This window comes from Brettanomyces nanus, chromosome 4 (genome assembly GCF_011074865.1).
Source record: "Brettanomyces nanus chromosome 4, complete sequence".
Classification (NCBI taxonomy): Eukaryota; Fungi; Ascomycota; class Pichiomycetes; order Pichiales; family Pichiaceae; genus Brettanomyces; species Brettanomyces nanus.
Window position 1 is genome coordinate 1,904,983 of NC_052377.1, and position 13,767 is coordinate 1,918,749.

General features: G+C 41.0%; 6 protein-coding genes across 6 annotated transcripts; 2 read left to right on the forward strand and 4 right to left on the reverse strand.

Moving 5' to 3' along the window:
• Positions 1–42: 42 nt before the first annotated feature.
• Positions 43–3,285, forward strand: FOA43_004143 (uncharacterized protein; the record flags this gene model as incomplete). Its single annotated transcript, XM_038924386.1, has 1 exon — positions 43–3,285. The coding sequence occupies one exon, from the start codon at positions 43–45 to the stop codon at positions 3,283–3,285; it is 3,243 nt and encodes a 1,080-aa protein (XP_038780314.1).
• A 241-nt stretch (positions 3,286–3,526) lies between these two features.
• YME1 (i-AAA protease yme1) lies at positions 3,527–5,683 on the reverse strand (the record flags this gene model as incomplete). Its single annotated transcript, XM_038924387.1, has 1 exon — positions 3,527–5,683. One exon carries the CDS (start codon positions 5,681–5,683, stop codon positions 3,527–3,529), a length of 2,157 nt encoding a protein of 718 aa, XP_038780315.1.
• A 1,099-nt stretch (positions 5,684–6,782) lies between these two features.
• CYC1 (iso-1-cytochrome c) lies at positions 6,783–7,118 on the forward strand (the record flags this gene model as incomplete). Its single annotated transcript, XM_038924388.1, has 1 exon — positions 6,783–7,118. The coding sequence occupies one exon, from the start codon at positions 6,783–6,785 to the stop codon at positions 7,116–7,118; it is 336 nt and encodes a 111-aa protein (XP_038780316.1).
• Positions 7,119–7,310: 192 nt separating this feature from the next.
• On the reverse strand, positions 7,311–9,887 carry FOA43_004146 (uncharacterized protein; the record flags this gene model as incomplete). Its single annotated transcript, XM_038924389.1, has 1 exon — positions 7,311–9,887. One exon carries the CDS (start codon positions 9,885–9,887, stop codon positions 7,311–7,313), a length of 2,577 nt encoding a protein of 858 aa, XP_038780317.1.
• Positions 9,888–10,142: 255 nt separating this feature from the next.
• Positions 10,143–11,861, reverse strand: FOA43_004147 (uncharacterized protein; the record flags this gene model as incomplete). The annotated part of the gene is made up of 1 exon (XM_038924390.1): positions 10,143–11,861. One exon carries the CDS (start codon positions 11,859–11,861, stop codon positions 10,143–10,145), a length of 1,719 nt encoding a protein of 572 aa, XP_038780318.1.
• Positions 11,862–12,720: 859 nt separating this feature from the next.
• FOA43_004148 (uncharacterized protein) lies at positions 12,721–13,586 on the reverse strand (the record flags this gene model as incomplete). The annotated part of the gene is made up of 2 exons (XM_038924391.1): positions 12,721–13,267; positions 13,507–13,586. The coding sequence occupies 2 exons, from the start codon at positions 13,584–13,586 to the stop codon at positions 12,721–12,723; spliced, it is 627 nt and encodes a 208-aa protein (XP_038780319.1).
• Between the last annotated feature and the right edge of the window lie 181 nt (positions 13,587–13,767).

Sequence of the window (13,767 nt, forward strand, 5' to 3'; positions counted from 1 at the left end):
CTTCTTATTGCAACATCTCTTGATTGCTTTCTAACTTCCTTTATGTCGCAATTATCTCTTGAAAAGGAAGAAGAAAATACTATTGGTGCTCGTACGAGACGAGGTGGTCGTTCTAGAGGACGTGGGCTTCGTAGAGGAACTCGTAACAACTCTAGCGATCTAGATGAACAGGGTGATTCTTTGATGTTTGAAGAAGAAGAGGAAGATTCTGATCCAGAATTTGATGATATTCCCCGCCATACAAATAAAAGGAGAAGAATTACGCATAGTCGTCGACATGGACAACAGCATCATGTTCCTAACGATATCGATGATATCGACGATTTTGAAGAGAATACCATATTTCAAGCATTGAGTGACTCTGATGTGGCCGTTTCGGAACTTGCCGCAGATTGGATCGACGATTTTGCTAATGTTGAAGATGAAACAACTAAACAGGATGCAGTCAGGGATCTTGTGAACTTTGTTTTGAGAAGCTGTGGATGTGTGTCTATGCTAAGTAGTCATGATGTAGCCGATACTGATCATGCTGATGAGACAATTGCAGAGGTTCAACAATTATTCTTAAGTCAGGGGTCTCATGAATATCCTCTATGGTTAAGTTCAAGGATGTCTAACAAGCAATGGAAAGGATTTAGAGAAAGGGCTTCTGAGTTCATGAAGCAACTTCTTTTTGTTTCCAGTGAAAGAGGACTACTCTACGAAAACGAGGAATTTATGGAAACAATTTTAGCCTGGCTTGGAACAATGTCTGCGGTGAACGAACGGTCAATGAGATTCACTGCTACCTTCTACAGTATTCAATTGGAGAGTGCACTTTGTCAAATTTATGTGGAAACCGCCAAATTTATCAATAGATGTCAGAGACAGCTCACCTCAGAAAAGGAAAATCTTAAAAAGACCTCAAAGAGCTCTAGATCTTCCAATTCTCGTTCTATTGATAGTGTCAACAAAAGAATTGAAAGAGTTCAATCCAACTTCGATTCGTACTCTGAGAAGAAGCAGTATCTTGAGAAGCAAGTTAAAAATATATTCAACACATTCTTTGTTCATAGGTACAGAGATACAAATGCTAACCTTAGAAAGGAGTGTATTTACCATCTCGGTCTTTGGATGAAACAGCTACCTGAGATCTTCTTTAAACCGATCTATCTTCGATACTTTGGATGGTTGCTCACCGATCCGGTACCATCTGTTAGAATTCAGGTCATGAAGTCCTTAATTCCTCTTTATCAAAGGCCAAGTACTATTTCTGCATTGAGACTTTTTTCCAATCATTTCAAGGACATTTTATTGAAAATGGCCACGCACGAGGTGGATGTTCCTTTGGTGAATGGAGCAATCGCTCTACTTTCTGAAATGGTCAAAAATGGCTTTTTGGATGACGATCAAATTCTAGATGTAACTTCACTTCTCTTTTCTGAACATTCTATGGGCGAGGACGATCTAATGAAGATTAACAAAGAGTTGGCCAAATTTGTGTCTACCGTAGAGCATGAACGGTTTAAAGAATACACGGAGGGTCACAGTGCTACCATCAAAGCTGTCAATTCCACAATGGAACTAGATTTAAATGAGATGCTCAAATTCAAGTTCTTATCTCTATTGCTTCAACAAGCCGAGGAGAAATCTTTGAATGATGGCAACGTCAAATCTTTCAGACAGTTGAAGTTGGTTGCTGAAGCATTATTTTCTGTTTTCAGATATAATATGAAAGGCCAGTCATTAGAATTCTTGATTGAGTATCTTTTATTTGATATGTCTTCGTTGATAGGCCTTGACTCTTCCTTGAAATCATCAATTGAATTGAGTTCTGCAGACCAATTCCATCTTTTAAACCTTATTTACGGTGCTACAGAAGTGCTTGTAGAGGGGGATAAGAACCAGATCTACAAGTCTGTAATATCGAAGCGTGCCACAAGATTCGTTGATGTCGAGGGCCAAGTGCACGATAGGGATTACTACCTTGTCAAGATCATTACCAAGATGCCCAAACTCGTTGACTTCTTCAACAAAAACGAGGATACTCTCTCTATGGTCACATTAATTGCCACTGCTTTGCTACCAACGCAATCGGGGACAGAAACGAATATTTTTAGAGCCACAAACCAAGAACCTGCGCTGGTGAAGATTGTGATGGCTTTGATCCAATCATTTGTTAACACCACTATTCCTTTGCTTACAACTGATGATTGTGATGACATGTATTTGAATTCAATGAACTACCCTTATGGTTTATTCTTCAAATCGGTTCCCTGTGAATATCCTGAGATTCGTCTTAGGATGGAAGAATTGAGCTCTGCATTTATAAAATCCTTACATGTGGCTATGAAAAATGATAGTCAACAACAGAAAGACGGACATTCGAATATTGATGCATTTACTTTGAACGTCATCCGGCTAAGATTAATTTGTGAGAATGCTACCGTTTTCGAGAAGGTTATGGTGGATTTGATAGATCAGATAGATGATATCTGTGCGTTCTTATGCAAGAATGTGGCTTCAACAGATAATGCAAGTAGTTTCCTTACATCCACTTCTGGGATTTTGAAAAAGGTGGTACTTCAGAATTTTGCTGAAATGGTGAACCATGCGGCAGATTACATTAAAGAGAGAACTGACGACAAAGATCTTCCAGAGCATGTTATCACACTTATCCCGAAAACAAGGGTGATCACCTCCTCACTACTTATGATCATAGAGGATGAAGAACACGTTAGTTTTGAATCTTGGTTCAATGCATGTATCGACTACTCAGAAATCATGGCTATATTGACGTTGATTGAAAAACAGTTTCTTGAATACTACTCTTCAAAATCGAAGGATGGTGCATTGCTTAAGCACCAGGTTGACCATGCCCTTGGTGATCTAAGTCGAATGTCCCAGATTCCTGACATTGCTCAAGAGAAACTCGTTAAATGCTTTGCTGAAAAGGAGTTTCAGTATGCCCAAGCCAATAACTTACAGGATGAGATCAGCATACCTCTTTCAGAGCGGAATGATATTCATAAGTCTTTCGAAGAACAGGGTGACGATGTCGACCACTCTATACATTTATTAAAAGATCTATGCCATATTGGTGCCGCAATGAAAATGCTTTCGGATTCCGGTGCTGCTGATAAGGCCTTGGCTAACAGGGTGGAGAGAAATGCGGGACCTCTAGGAGACGAGTACCGATACTGCCTTATTAACAGTAGGACAGGACTGGATGATATGCTGTCTATATTCAGGTCTTCGGTGGAAGACAGGTTGGACGATCATGGTAGTGAGAATATCACTATATGATAAAAAAGCAACTACTTGTATACTTACATGTGTATTTAACGTATTCTCGGCTAATGCAATTAGTATCAATACAGGAAGGAAGAGCAGCTAAAAAAAAAGTGTGAAGTTGAACCATGTTTGAAGAAATTAAGCACAATAAAAAAAAAGTATATAGACAAGAAGCTGAGCCAGCAAAATAGGACAACTACATGCACATAGTAGATTACAGAGTTGTTGAAAAGAAGTGGAAAGATATAAGGTGCTATTCTTCAGCTGCAACCACACTCAAAGTAGCCTTATTACCAGAAGTGACATCGTACTCCTTGCGAGTGCTAGGACCCTTAATAATCTTATTAGAGGTCATTTTGGCCTTATCTATGAGTTCGCCCTTAACAATTTTATCCATTTCCATGCGTGTTAAAGTCTCATACTGAAGTAAACCTTCAGCCAACCGTTTCAATTCTATGCGTTTTTCGTGAAGTAACTTTCTTGTTCTCTCTTCAGAAGCTACTAGTAGTTTTCTAGTTTCCTCGTCAGCCATATCACGGACCTTGAGCGACCAGGAGTCCCATTTATCAGAAAGTTTCACAGGGCCGATCTTATCTGACATACCATATGCAGTAACCATGGCCCTAGCGGTTTCAGTGGCCGAACTCAAATCAGAACTACAACCAGAAGTAACATTAAATGGACCATAAAGCATTTCTTCAGCAATTTTACCACCCATGCAAACGTCCAGACGAGCTATACATTCACGGCGGGTAATATCAAGCTTATCCATTTCCGGAAGTTGAAAAGTGATACCCAAGGCACGACCACGAGGTAAGATTGTGGCTTTGTACAAAGGGGTGGCACCCTCAGTAAACATTGCAGCGATGGCATGACCAGCTTCGTGATATGCAGTATTACGTCTTGTTTCCTCGGTCATAACCATGGTTTTTCTTTCACCGCCCATCAAGACTTTATCTTTGGCCCATTCAAGATGATTCATGTTGACACTAAGAGCATTCTCATGAGAGGCGTACAATGCAGCGGTATTAACCAAGTTCTTCAGTGCAGCACCGGAAAGACCGGTGGTACCACGGGCAATGACGGAGGGATCAACCTCTTTGGAACAGGCAATGTTCTTTAAATGGTGCTTCAAGATCTCAGTACGTCCCCTGACATCAGGTAAATCCACAGTCACAATTTTATCAAACCTACCGGGTCTAGTAAGTGCCTTATCCAAAGAATCAGGGAAGTTTGTAGCACCAATGATGACGACACCCTCTGTCTGAGAGAAGCCATCCAATTCAACTAGTAACTGATTTAGAGTCTGTTTGGCATATGCCTGATCACGGGATTTTCTCTTACCACCAACGGCATCCAATTCATCGATGAAGATGATGGAAGGGGCTCTAGCACGTGCTTTGTTAAACAATTCACGAACACGTTTAGCACCGACACCAACATACATCTCATCAAACTCGGAACCAGACATAAAGAAGAATGGAACACCAGCTTCACCGGCGGTGGCTCTTGCAAGCAAAGTTTTACCCGTACCTGGAGGACCAGTCAATAGAACACCCTTAGGTAACTGAGCTCCGAGGCTAGTAAATTTAGAGGGGTCTTTCAAAAATTCAACGACTTCTTCCAACTCGGCCTTAGCCTCATCGACACCGCAGCAGTCTGAGAACTTGACATCAGATTCACTAACTTCGACCGACTTATCATCGACAGTAGCGCTCTTGATGATGGAGCCATTTTCCACAAGGAAGTTGAAAGCGATATAGGCACCGTACGTAAGTAAACCAATAGGAATGATCCACTTTATCCATTTGGAAAATGTGACTGCGATACTTTCAGAGACCACAACATGAATAGGTGCCTCTTTGCTACCAGGTCCCCAAGGATTACCAGATCCGGCAGATCCGGCAGAAGCACCATTGCTCATAGGTGATTCATTGATAGAAGATCCAACACCATTGGCCGAACTGTAAGTGATAGAAGGAATAATCCCATATGTCCTTGCGATTCTGTCAGCCTTTTGACGATTACCCATTTTCAAAAGGGCCTCAACATACAGTTGAGCACACTCGTTGTTGATGGAAATCCCGGGAGTTTCATAACGAGATACGACAATATGGGGATAATTAGCTCGCAAAAGAGAACGGTAGAAGTCTGCCTGAGCTGCCGGACTGGATAGCTCTCTATTTGCTTTTTGTTCCTGATCAGCAAGGGCACGATTAGGACCGATTGAAGAAGTCGATTGGTGGGTCATTGCAGAAGCATAAACAGAACGAGTAGCCGAGTAATGCCTTATAGAACGATGAGAACGAAGCGATAGACCATTGATACGTTGTCGGACAAGAGCTGCAGAATATGGGATAAGGAAGGCGCGTGACATAGGAAGGCACCGTCTAACACTGAGCAAACCCATGGAGATTAAAGAGCTCACCATTAGAAAAGAAGATATTTAGGGAGTTGCGCAGATCAGCACAAGCTTGACTTGACGAAAATGGTGACAATAAGTATGTCGATTGGAGATCTTTGTATTATAGATATACTGAAAGATTAGAGTGTCCAGTGTAATTTTTTTTTTTCTTGCCCGCGCGAAAATCTAGTTAAAAACGAGTTCAAATGGAAGGGTCGAGAAAAGTTTGAGCTACAGAAGCGTTGAAAAAGTTTGAAGAAACAAAAAGGGTCAGATAAAGAGAGAAGAGAGAGCAAGAAAACAGGCAAGAATACTTCCAAAGGCAAATCGTCAGCAACGGTCAGACAACATGTTGAGGTAAACGATAATGAAGAAAAAAAGGAGAGAGACGCCAACACAATTTACGTGCACTTACAAACTAAAAAAGATGGAATCGATAAGCAACAACGATAATGAAAAATCAAACGCTGAGAAGCAAATTCCGGGGTTTCATTCAGAAGCCGAGTGAGTGAGTACAGACAGAGTAATAACCAAAGATCAGGAAAAGAACGAGAATAATTTAAAAATGCGTTTGATTGATGATGTCTCGAAGACAGCCAATCACGAGCCAGATAGAATATAACCGTTACACCGCGTGGTAAGTCCTCGTAAGGACACCCCGTATTGACACCCCGTAGACATACCCCATAGATACACCCCATAGATACCCCTCGTAGAGTGAGAACATCGAGACGCAAACAGTTAATCCACGGTGCCTATCACTAACAGGCTATAGGCTATGGACTAACAGCCAAGCACGGTTATGATTCCAGAAACACCTGGTTCTTATCCGAGGCGTCCGAGCAAGTGCAAATTTATGACGTCCTCCCTGAACTCTCTTAGCCAATCGACTTATCCCGAATTGTAAACCCGACGAAACAGATTCACGGGGAAAATTTTTATTCTCTCTATTTTTCTTTTTATTTTCATGCATCCAAGTAAACTAGATTTAAGGAAAGAGAGCGTCGTCATTTTTAACGACCTTTAAAGCTGTTTTCTCCTTTTTCTTGTTCTTATTCAAACCAAAACAACTTATTCATATATAAAACACTATAAACAACAAAAAATGGCTGCTCCATATGAAGCCGGAAGCGCTAAGAAAGGTGCCAAATTATTCAAAACTAGATGCGCTCAATGTCACACTGTCGAGAAGGGTGGTCCAAACAAGGTTGGTCCAAATCTCCATGGTGTTATCGGAAGACAATCTGGTCAAGCGGAAAACTTTTCTTACACTGATGCCAATAAGAGAAAGGGTGTTCAGTGGTCTGAGCAGACTCTTTGTGACTATTTAGAGAACCCAAAGAAGTATATTCCAGGTACTAAGATGGCCTTCGGTGGTTTGAAAAAGGCCAAGGACAGAAACGATCTTGTTTCTTATCTTTCTAAGGCTACTAAGGAATAAGGGTGCTGCTGCTTATACACTGCTTCTTTTCTCCACTACTACTATTATTTTTCTCATCCCTCCTCTTTAACCTCTTTATTCTATGATGATGACTTTAGAGATAGATGTCTAGCAACATTTATCGTTGTCCATTTTTGTTTATTTATTATTATCCTTTTTTTTTTGGTTCTCTTGAATATATTTTTCCATAATCTAAGAGTCGTCTCTCGTAATTGTATATATTCTGACACAGTTATCTCTGCTTCCAACGGCTAATGTGATAGCGTCATCATTTGAAGGTCTAAATGCCACTCTAGTAATGGTTGCGTCTGGAGTTATGTCGTTTTCCAGTCTTTTTAAGAGCTTAAACTCGCACGCATTCTTCACAATGTACAATTCAAGGCTTCCATCATCCAATCCTGCAGCTACAAGACATCCGGAATCAATCATTTTAGGATATGTATCCAATGCTGTCACTGCAGCAGACAGCTTTTCACTGCTAGAGACATTTTCAACGATATGCTTGTCTGTAAGCTTCCATAGCTTCATCCTTCTATCTCTAGCTCCTGTAATAAACATGCAATTATGCAGTTCACTAGGGACCCAACAACAATCCCAAATGATTCTAGTATGTGCCTTCTCTTGCAAACAGACAAGTTTAAACTCAATATCTTCTGCATTTTTCTGCTGCTTCTTCCATAACGAAAATTGACGATCTCTAGAAACACTGAGCAAATAATCCCCCTCTGGAGACCATCTTAGCCGTGTAATGGTAAGTTCGTGTCCAGGCAAGACTTGCTTAAGCTGTTGCCAGTTATCGGTTCTAAATATCCTGATAACGGCATGCCTTGGTACATTGGAACGACATGCGGAAGCAATCAATTTTTTATCAGGTGAAACATCTAATGTAGTGACTTCAAAACCATGTCCGTAAAGCTTTTCAATTTCAGGCCAAAGAGTATGTCTCTGTAAATGATCTTCCAACGGTGGAGTCTGCAATCCATTAAGCATATTGATAGGACCAGGAGATGGCGATGAAACTCTGTCCGTTACTCTCATAGGACCACCACTAGCGGGCTCATCGGCTTCCTTGTCCATCTGCTCGTGAATATCGTCCAGCTCCGCCTTATTGGATAGTCCTAATACGGGCAAACTTGCACTCTCCGGCATCATATTGTCAGTAACAGAACCATCCGTAATATCTGTTAAGGAACCAAGCATATGTGCCACAGATCGAGGCTCATCGAAAACACGAATAACCTTTTCATCACCAGCAGAGACGAATCGAGTTTCAGTGATTGGCTTTATGCAAATCATATCATATCCATGAATCTGCGGTCTAGCAAACTCATGCCAAGAAGGTTTTCCCGAGACACCACGCTTAGTCCATTTGGCAAATAGTCTGGTTGTCTGATCAAGAGAAGTAGCAAGAAGATATTTACCACTATCAGACCAGGCGACATCAGTAACATCCTTTGTTGGACCAGTTAAAAACGGCAATTGCTGATAGACATTACTCTCCTCGGATTTGATAGGTTTCTGCCAATAGCGAAAAGAACCTGTCTTACCGTTAGTCAATATTATTTCTGTTCCATATTCATTATCCACAATCCATTCGGCACTCCAAAAGCCGCCAGATGATCCTGTCGCGGTAGATGCACCTTTGATGGCCATTTCCCCTAGTCTCACTTTACTGACCCAGACACCACTGACTGGATCCGACTCCCAAATCATCATAGAAGAGTCGGCAGAACTTGAAAGCAATTTCATCTCGGTTGGGTGCCACCTAAGATCAGATATCCAGTCATCATGTCCCATAATGATAGCATCAAAGTTTACGGAACATCTGGTTGTAATTGCTCCATCAATCTCAAATTTATAAAGTTTGTTCGATAGTAGACGCAACTTGGAACTATCTTTATCGGATGTATCAACTTTCTCATCAAGACACAACCTCCACAATCTAATCCATCTATCTTGGGATCCGCTGGCTATAAGGTACTCATTCCGGTTGATTTTCTTCACTGATAAACTCTTAATCCAGTTTTCATGGCCCGGTAAAATAGCACCAAGCTTCACCGTATCTTTGCTTAACAATGAAAATGAATAGACGTATAAAGAAGGCCCCGTTCCTCCTATAAATATGATAAATTGATCTTTTGCAACTTCATTGAGAGAGAGTGTAAGGGGATATAATCCATCTGCTACTGTGAACTCTCCAAATAGGTTAAACTGAGAACAGGCATCATCATACTTCCAAATATCAACATAGCCATTGGCACTTCCTGTAACGACTAACTTGCCACCATTATCAAGCACGGCCAAGCATTCTATACTGCCATGATGATCCGTGATCAAAGTCTGTCCTAACACATAGTGATCATCTGTATCTTCGTAGCTCCAAATAACAACAGTACCATCTTCGGATGCTGCAACAAGCTTTCGCATATCAGGAAGCCATTTAACTGCAGTCACAAGCTTTGTATGACTCTTAAGCGTCTGAGTGACAGTGACATCAGGTAGTGGACCCTTATGAAAAGGAGTAGTTATAGCGACTGCATTCTTCGCACCATAAGCTATACTCTTTAAGACTGGATTATAATCAAATGCTTGTAATTCTTTATTACAGCCGACAAAAATGGCCCCCGTGGATACCATATTTGTAGTAATAGATGTATCACCAGGCTTCAAGAATGGATCAAAGATCATGAAAAGGATTGAAGTTTTTTTACTATTTTCTCCAGCGGATGGTCGATCGCCCCATGATAATTTACTTTGTCTACTAAGCATGGAATAGCATGAATACAAGAAAGTTGATTTGAATATAACTGCTGGCGACGATCATAGGGAATTAGGATATCATTGTCCTGAGACTGCAGTACATTGAGGGTTGTTTATAAATCAAAACTGAGAGGAGCTTGGAACCCCCAAGAAAAAAACTCTAAAAGACCCATAGGTACTTAACCTTCACACATTTATTGCGGTCCTCTATTATACAGGCCAGACAATTTGTTACCGCAGCTGTTTCTATTTGATCATTTGCCTCTAAGCTTTGATTGGGTAGAAGCTACGTAGAATATAACCCCTAGTACTCTTCTCTAAGAGGAGGTCGTATCTCTTCAGCCTTGCACAATCTTCACTGGTTCGATTCTCCTTTAATTTCTTTTGGATCAACTCCCGTCTTGCATGGAGCATTCTATAAATTTTGAATTCTCTAAAGGGAATTAACACAGCAGCACTGGCAATGCTCATAACCCCCACGAGTATTTGAGAGTTTAAGTATGGTCTATTATCGTCTGGTCTTTCCAATTTCAATCCAATGATCTCGGAGACAATCATAGAGGGGCCTCCAACCAAGCAAAGAAACGAAACTGCTGCTAGTAAATCATCTCCACCACCAACAATATCTGCGCATAGAGGAGAGAAATTAACCCAATTGACACCCACCATTATTCCTGTAACGAAAGCAAAGACAATCAAATTGGCATAAGTTTTCACGAATGTCCACCAACAAAGTGAAAATATGCCAATCAAAGCTGTAATGATTATAGTAATGTTAGTTTTACCCAAGTAATCAGACAGTAAACCCAATAACGGCCTTCCTATACATTGAGCAACACTCTGAACTGTAGTAACTATGGCTCCTTGAGCAGATGTGAGACCTATGGCAGTGGAATAAGAGGACATCGAGAAAAGAAGAATGGTATAGGGAAAACCGTAGATGAAATTCCACGAAATCAAATAGATAAGTGACTTCTGACGATAAACGTCCCATCTGGTGAAGCTTGCAAGAACATCCCCCCAAAAGGAACGACCAGTAACGACCTTCAATTTACGCCGACACCTAATAAGAAGGGTACAGACGGTTAGCATGACACCACAGACAATACCGATCAATCTAAGGGCCCACTTATAACTCCCTGTCGTATCAATAAGAGCCTGAATAGGTCTGCTGAAAATTATACCGGATAAACCTGCACCAGCGGTAGCGATTCCCGTGGCTATAGATCTCTTCTTAAGGAACCACGTAGGAATAATGACAAAACCAGGACCGGCAGCCAAAGCATAAGCGATAGAAAGAAGAAGTCCCTGTAACATGATGAGTTGGACAATAGTAGTAGCTTCTGCAGCACACAAATAGCAAATAACAAGCATGACAATACCTACAGCCATTACATACTTGTAATAGAAACGCCTCACTAAAGTGTTGGCTACGTTACAGAGCATAAAACTTAGACCCAAGTTGAGACCACCAATGAGTGCATAATCCTCCATGGTCGCACCTGGAAAATGATTCGAACTGACATAATAGTTGAGAAACACTCCGAAGACACTATTAACACCCCAGCTAAAAGTATTGAGACCACAAACACAGAAAGCGCTTATCCATCCCCATAGAGTACCGTCTGGAGGACGATCAATAACATCCTGCTTATTGAATTCTCCATCATAATTGGCTAAAGCAGCTATGGATTTCGTATCCTCCTCTGGATTCATTGCCCCAAAGGTAGAAGGAAGGATTTTATTGGATTCAACTTTGCTGGCATACTGATTATCGTCTCTAATTGCATTCACTATTGTTGAAGTTCGAGTGAGAATTCGACTGGAAAGCGACAGACTACTCAGCCCAAGAGATGAACGATCCACTTGAGAAGGTCCTTGAATAGAATTGTGACGAGAAATGCTGGAATCTAATGATTCCAAGCTGGAGCGAGTGGATTGGGTGATGGTAGAACGAATGGAAGAATTTGTATGTGAAGACATGGTTGATGACGAGTTCTAGAACAATTTATAGGGCGATTTTACAGGAAGTTTCAACTCTTTAATCATTAGAGTGATCTGATAAACCAAAGGTTGAACGTAATAACGAAAATATGTGGTCTTTGATAAATAAATTAGAGGATGAGTCTTACCATTTCACCTTCGATTTGTCAGCTTCACATACTAAAATACCTTTTCCGCGAAGACGGAGAAAGGGAGAATTAGAGTACCTCCCTCGAGTGGAAATATAAAAGAAGCAATGAATATCCGATTTCAGCCGTACGGAAAAACCGGAGTGATGAAAGAGCAGAGCAGGTACTTAGAATGTAATTCCGAATAGTGAACTTTAAAAGAGTGCCGTGGTGTGTCCGTCTACATCTTTTGACTTTTCGCACTCTAAATGAATGTAAAGTAGTCTAGCTTAGCGGTACAAGTGACCCACACCTAGCCGTTGTCTTCTTTCAATTATCCAAGAAAAAGTCTTCGAAAAGCTACCGGATTTATGCTCTGCCAGAACATCTGTATTATTGGCTTCTTCGATTGGATCGAAGTGCGTGTACCCATGCAGTGATCAGGCACCTTAATAGTGGTACTAAGAAGGAAATCCAACCTCATATAACTACGGGACGTCGAACAAAAACAGGACTTGTCAGCCCATTGCCCAGGCTTTGGTGATTCTCGGAGTTAACCAACTGGTGACGAAACTTCTTTCAGTATAGGATGGCTGCTTCCGTGCTAGTCAAGATTGAAATGTACATAGTAATAATATTCTTACGGGTTATGGTAGTAAAAGAAGAAAATGTCTTGGAGGCTACATACTAAAAGCACAAAACATACATTATCTTAAGCTGTCTTTCATTGCTTACAACTTGGACATGGCAACGACATCGGTAGACTGGACCCAATCTTCACCCTCCTCAATAGATTCCTGTAATTCATCCACAGAGACCTTGTCATCAACAACAACAACATTAATCTGTAACTTTCTGATACCGTATCCAACAGGGACAAATTGGTAAGAACCCCAAGTCAAACCGTCCTTTTCAATGCTCTTGACGAACTTCGTCATGGCCTCCATATCAGTCTCGTCATCCCATGGCTTAACATCCAAGGTGACAAGGGATTTGGCAGCTGCCTTTGGCTTACCTGCCTTCTTCTTCTTCTCATACTCAGCAACTCTCTGAGCTCTAACCTTAGCGGCTTCTTCATCGTCCTCTTCGTCATCATCAGATCCAAACAAATCAACATCTTCGTCATCATCAGCAGTAGCAGCTGGTGAAGCCTTAGCCTCTGGCAAAGATTCAAACTGCTCACTGAAAGAAGCAATGTGATTGAACCATCTGGAGAAGCTTGGGTAAGCCTTTTGGAAAGCCTTGTAAGCGACAACGTCAGCCTGAGTGGCAGAGGTACTAAAAGAAAATACTATGTTAGTAAAGAAGACTACCTCAGAAAGGGGCCATTCCTCAACGTCTCTAGTCAATCTCACATTGTTTGTTCAGAGATGATGCCGTAGCACCTTCCGTTTATACTCATCTGGTGGGTCTTGAACCACCTCGGAAACATGGACCAAAGAATTAAATTCATCATAAAAAGGTGAGAGATGAAAGAGATAGAGAGAGGAACTAAAAGCCTCAATAAATGTACTTACCCTTCAACGTAAGACTTGTCCTCGAGGAACTTGTCCAACTTTTTTATGGTTTCGATACTAGAGAAATCAGTGAAAGACATTATTGATGTTAAGTAAGAAGCGGGTGCTTGGTTCTTTTGTAGTCAAAGAAGCAGAGTGTTCCTTAGTTTGTTAAGCGAATCGATTCCACTCTTTGGAGCCAAAAAAAAATTTTTCATCGCATTTTCTGGGAGTGAAGAAAGGTAAAATTTTTTCTATTGAATGATAATTATGGTCGGCTTA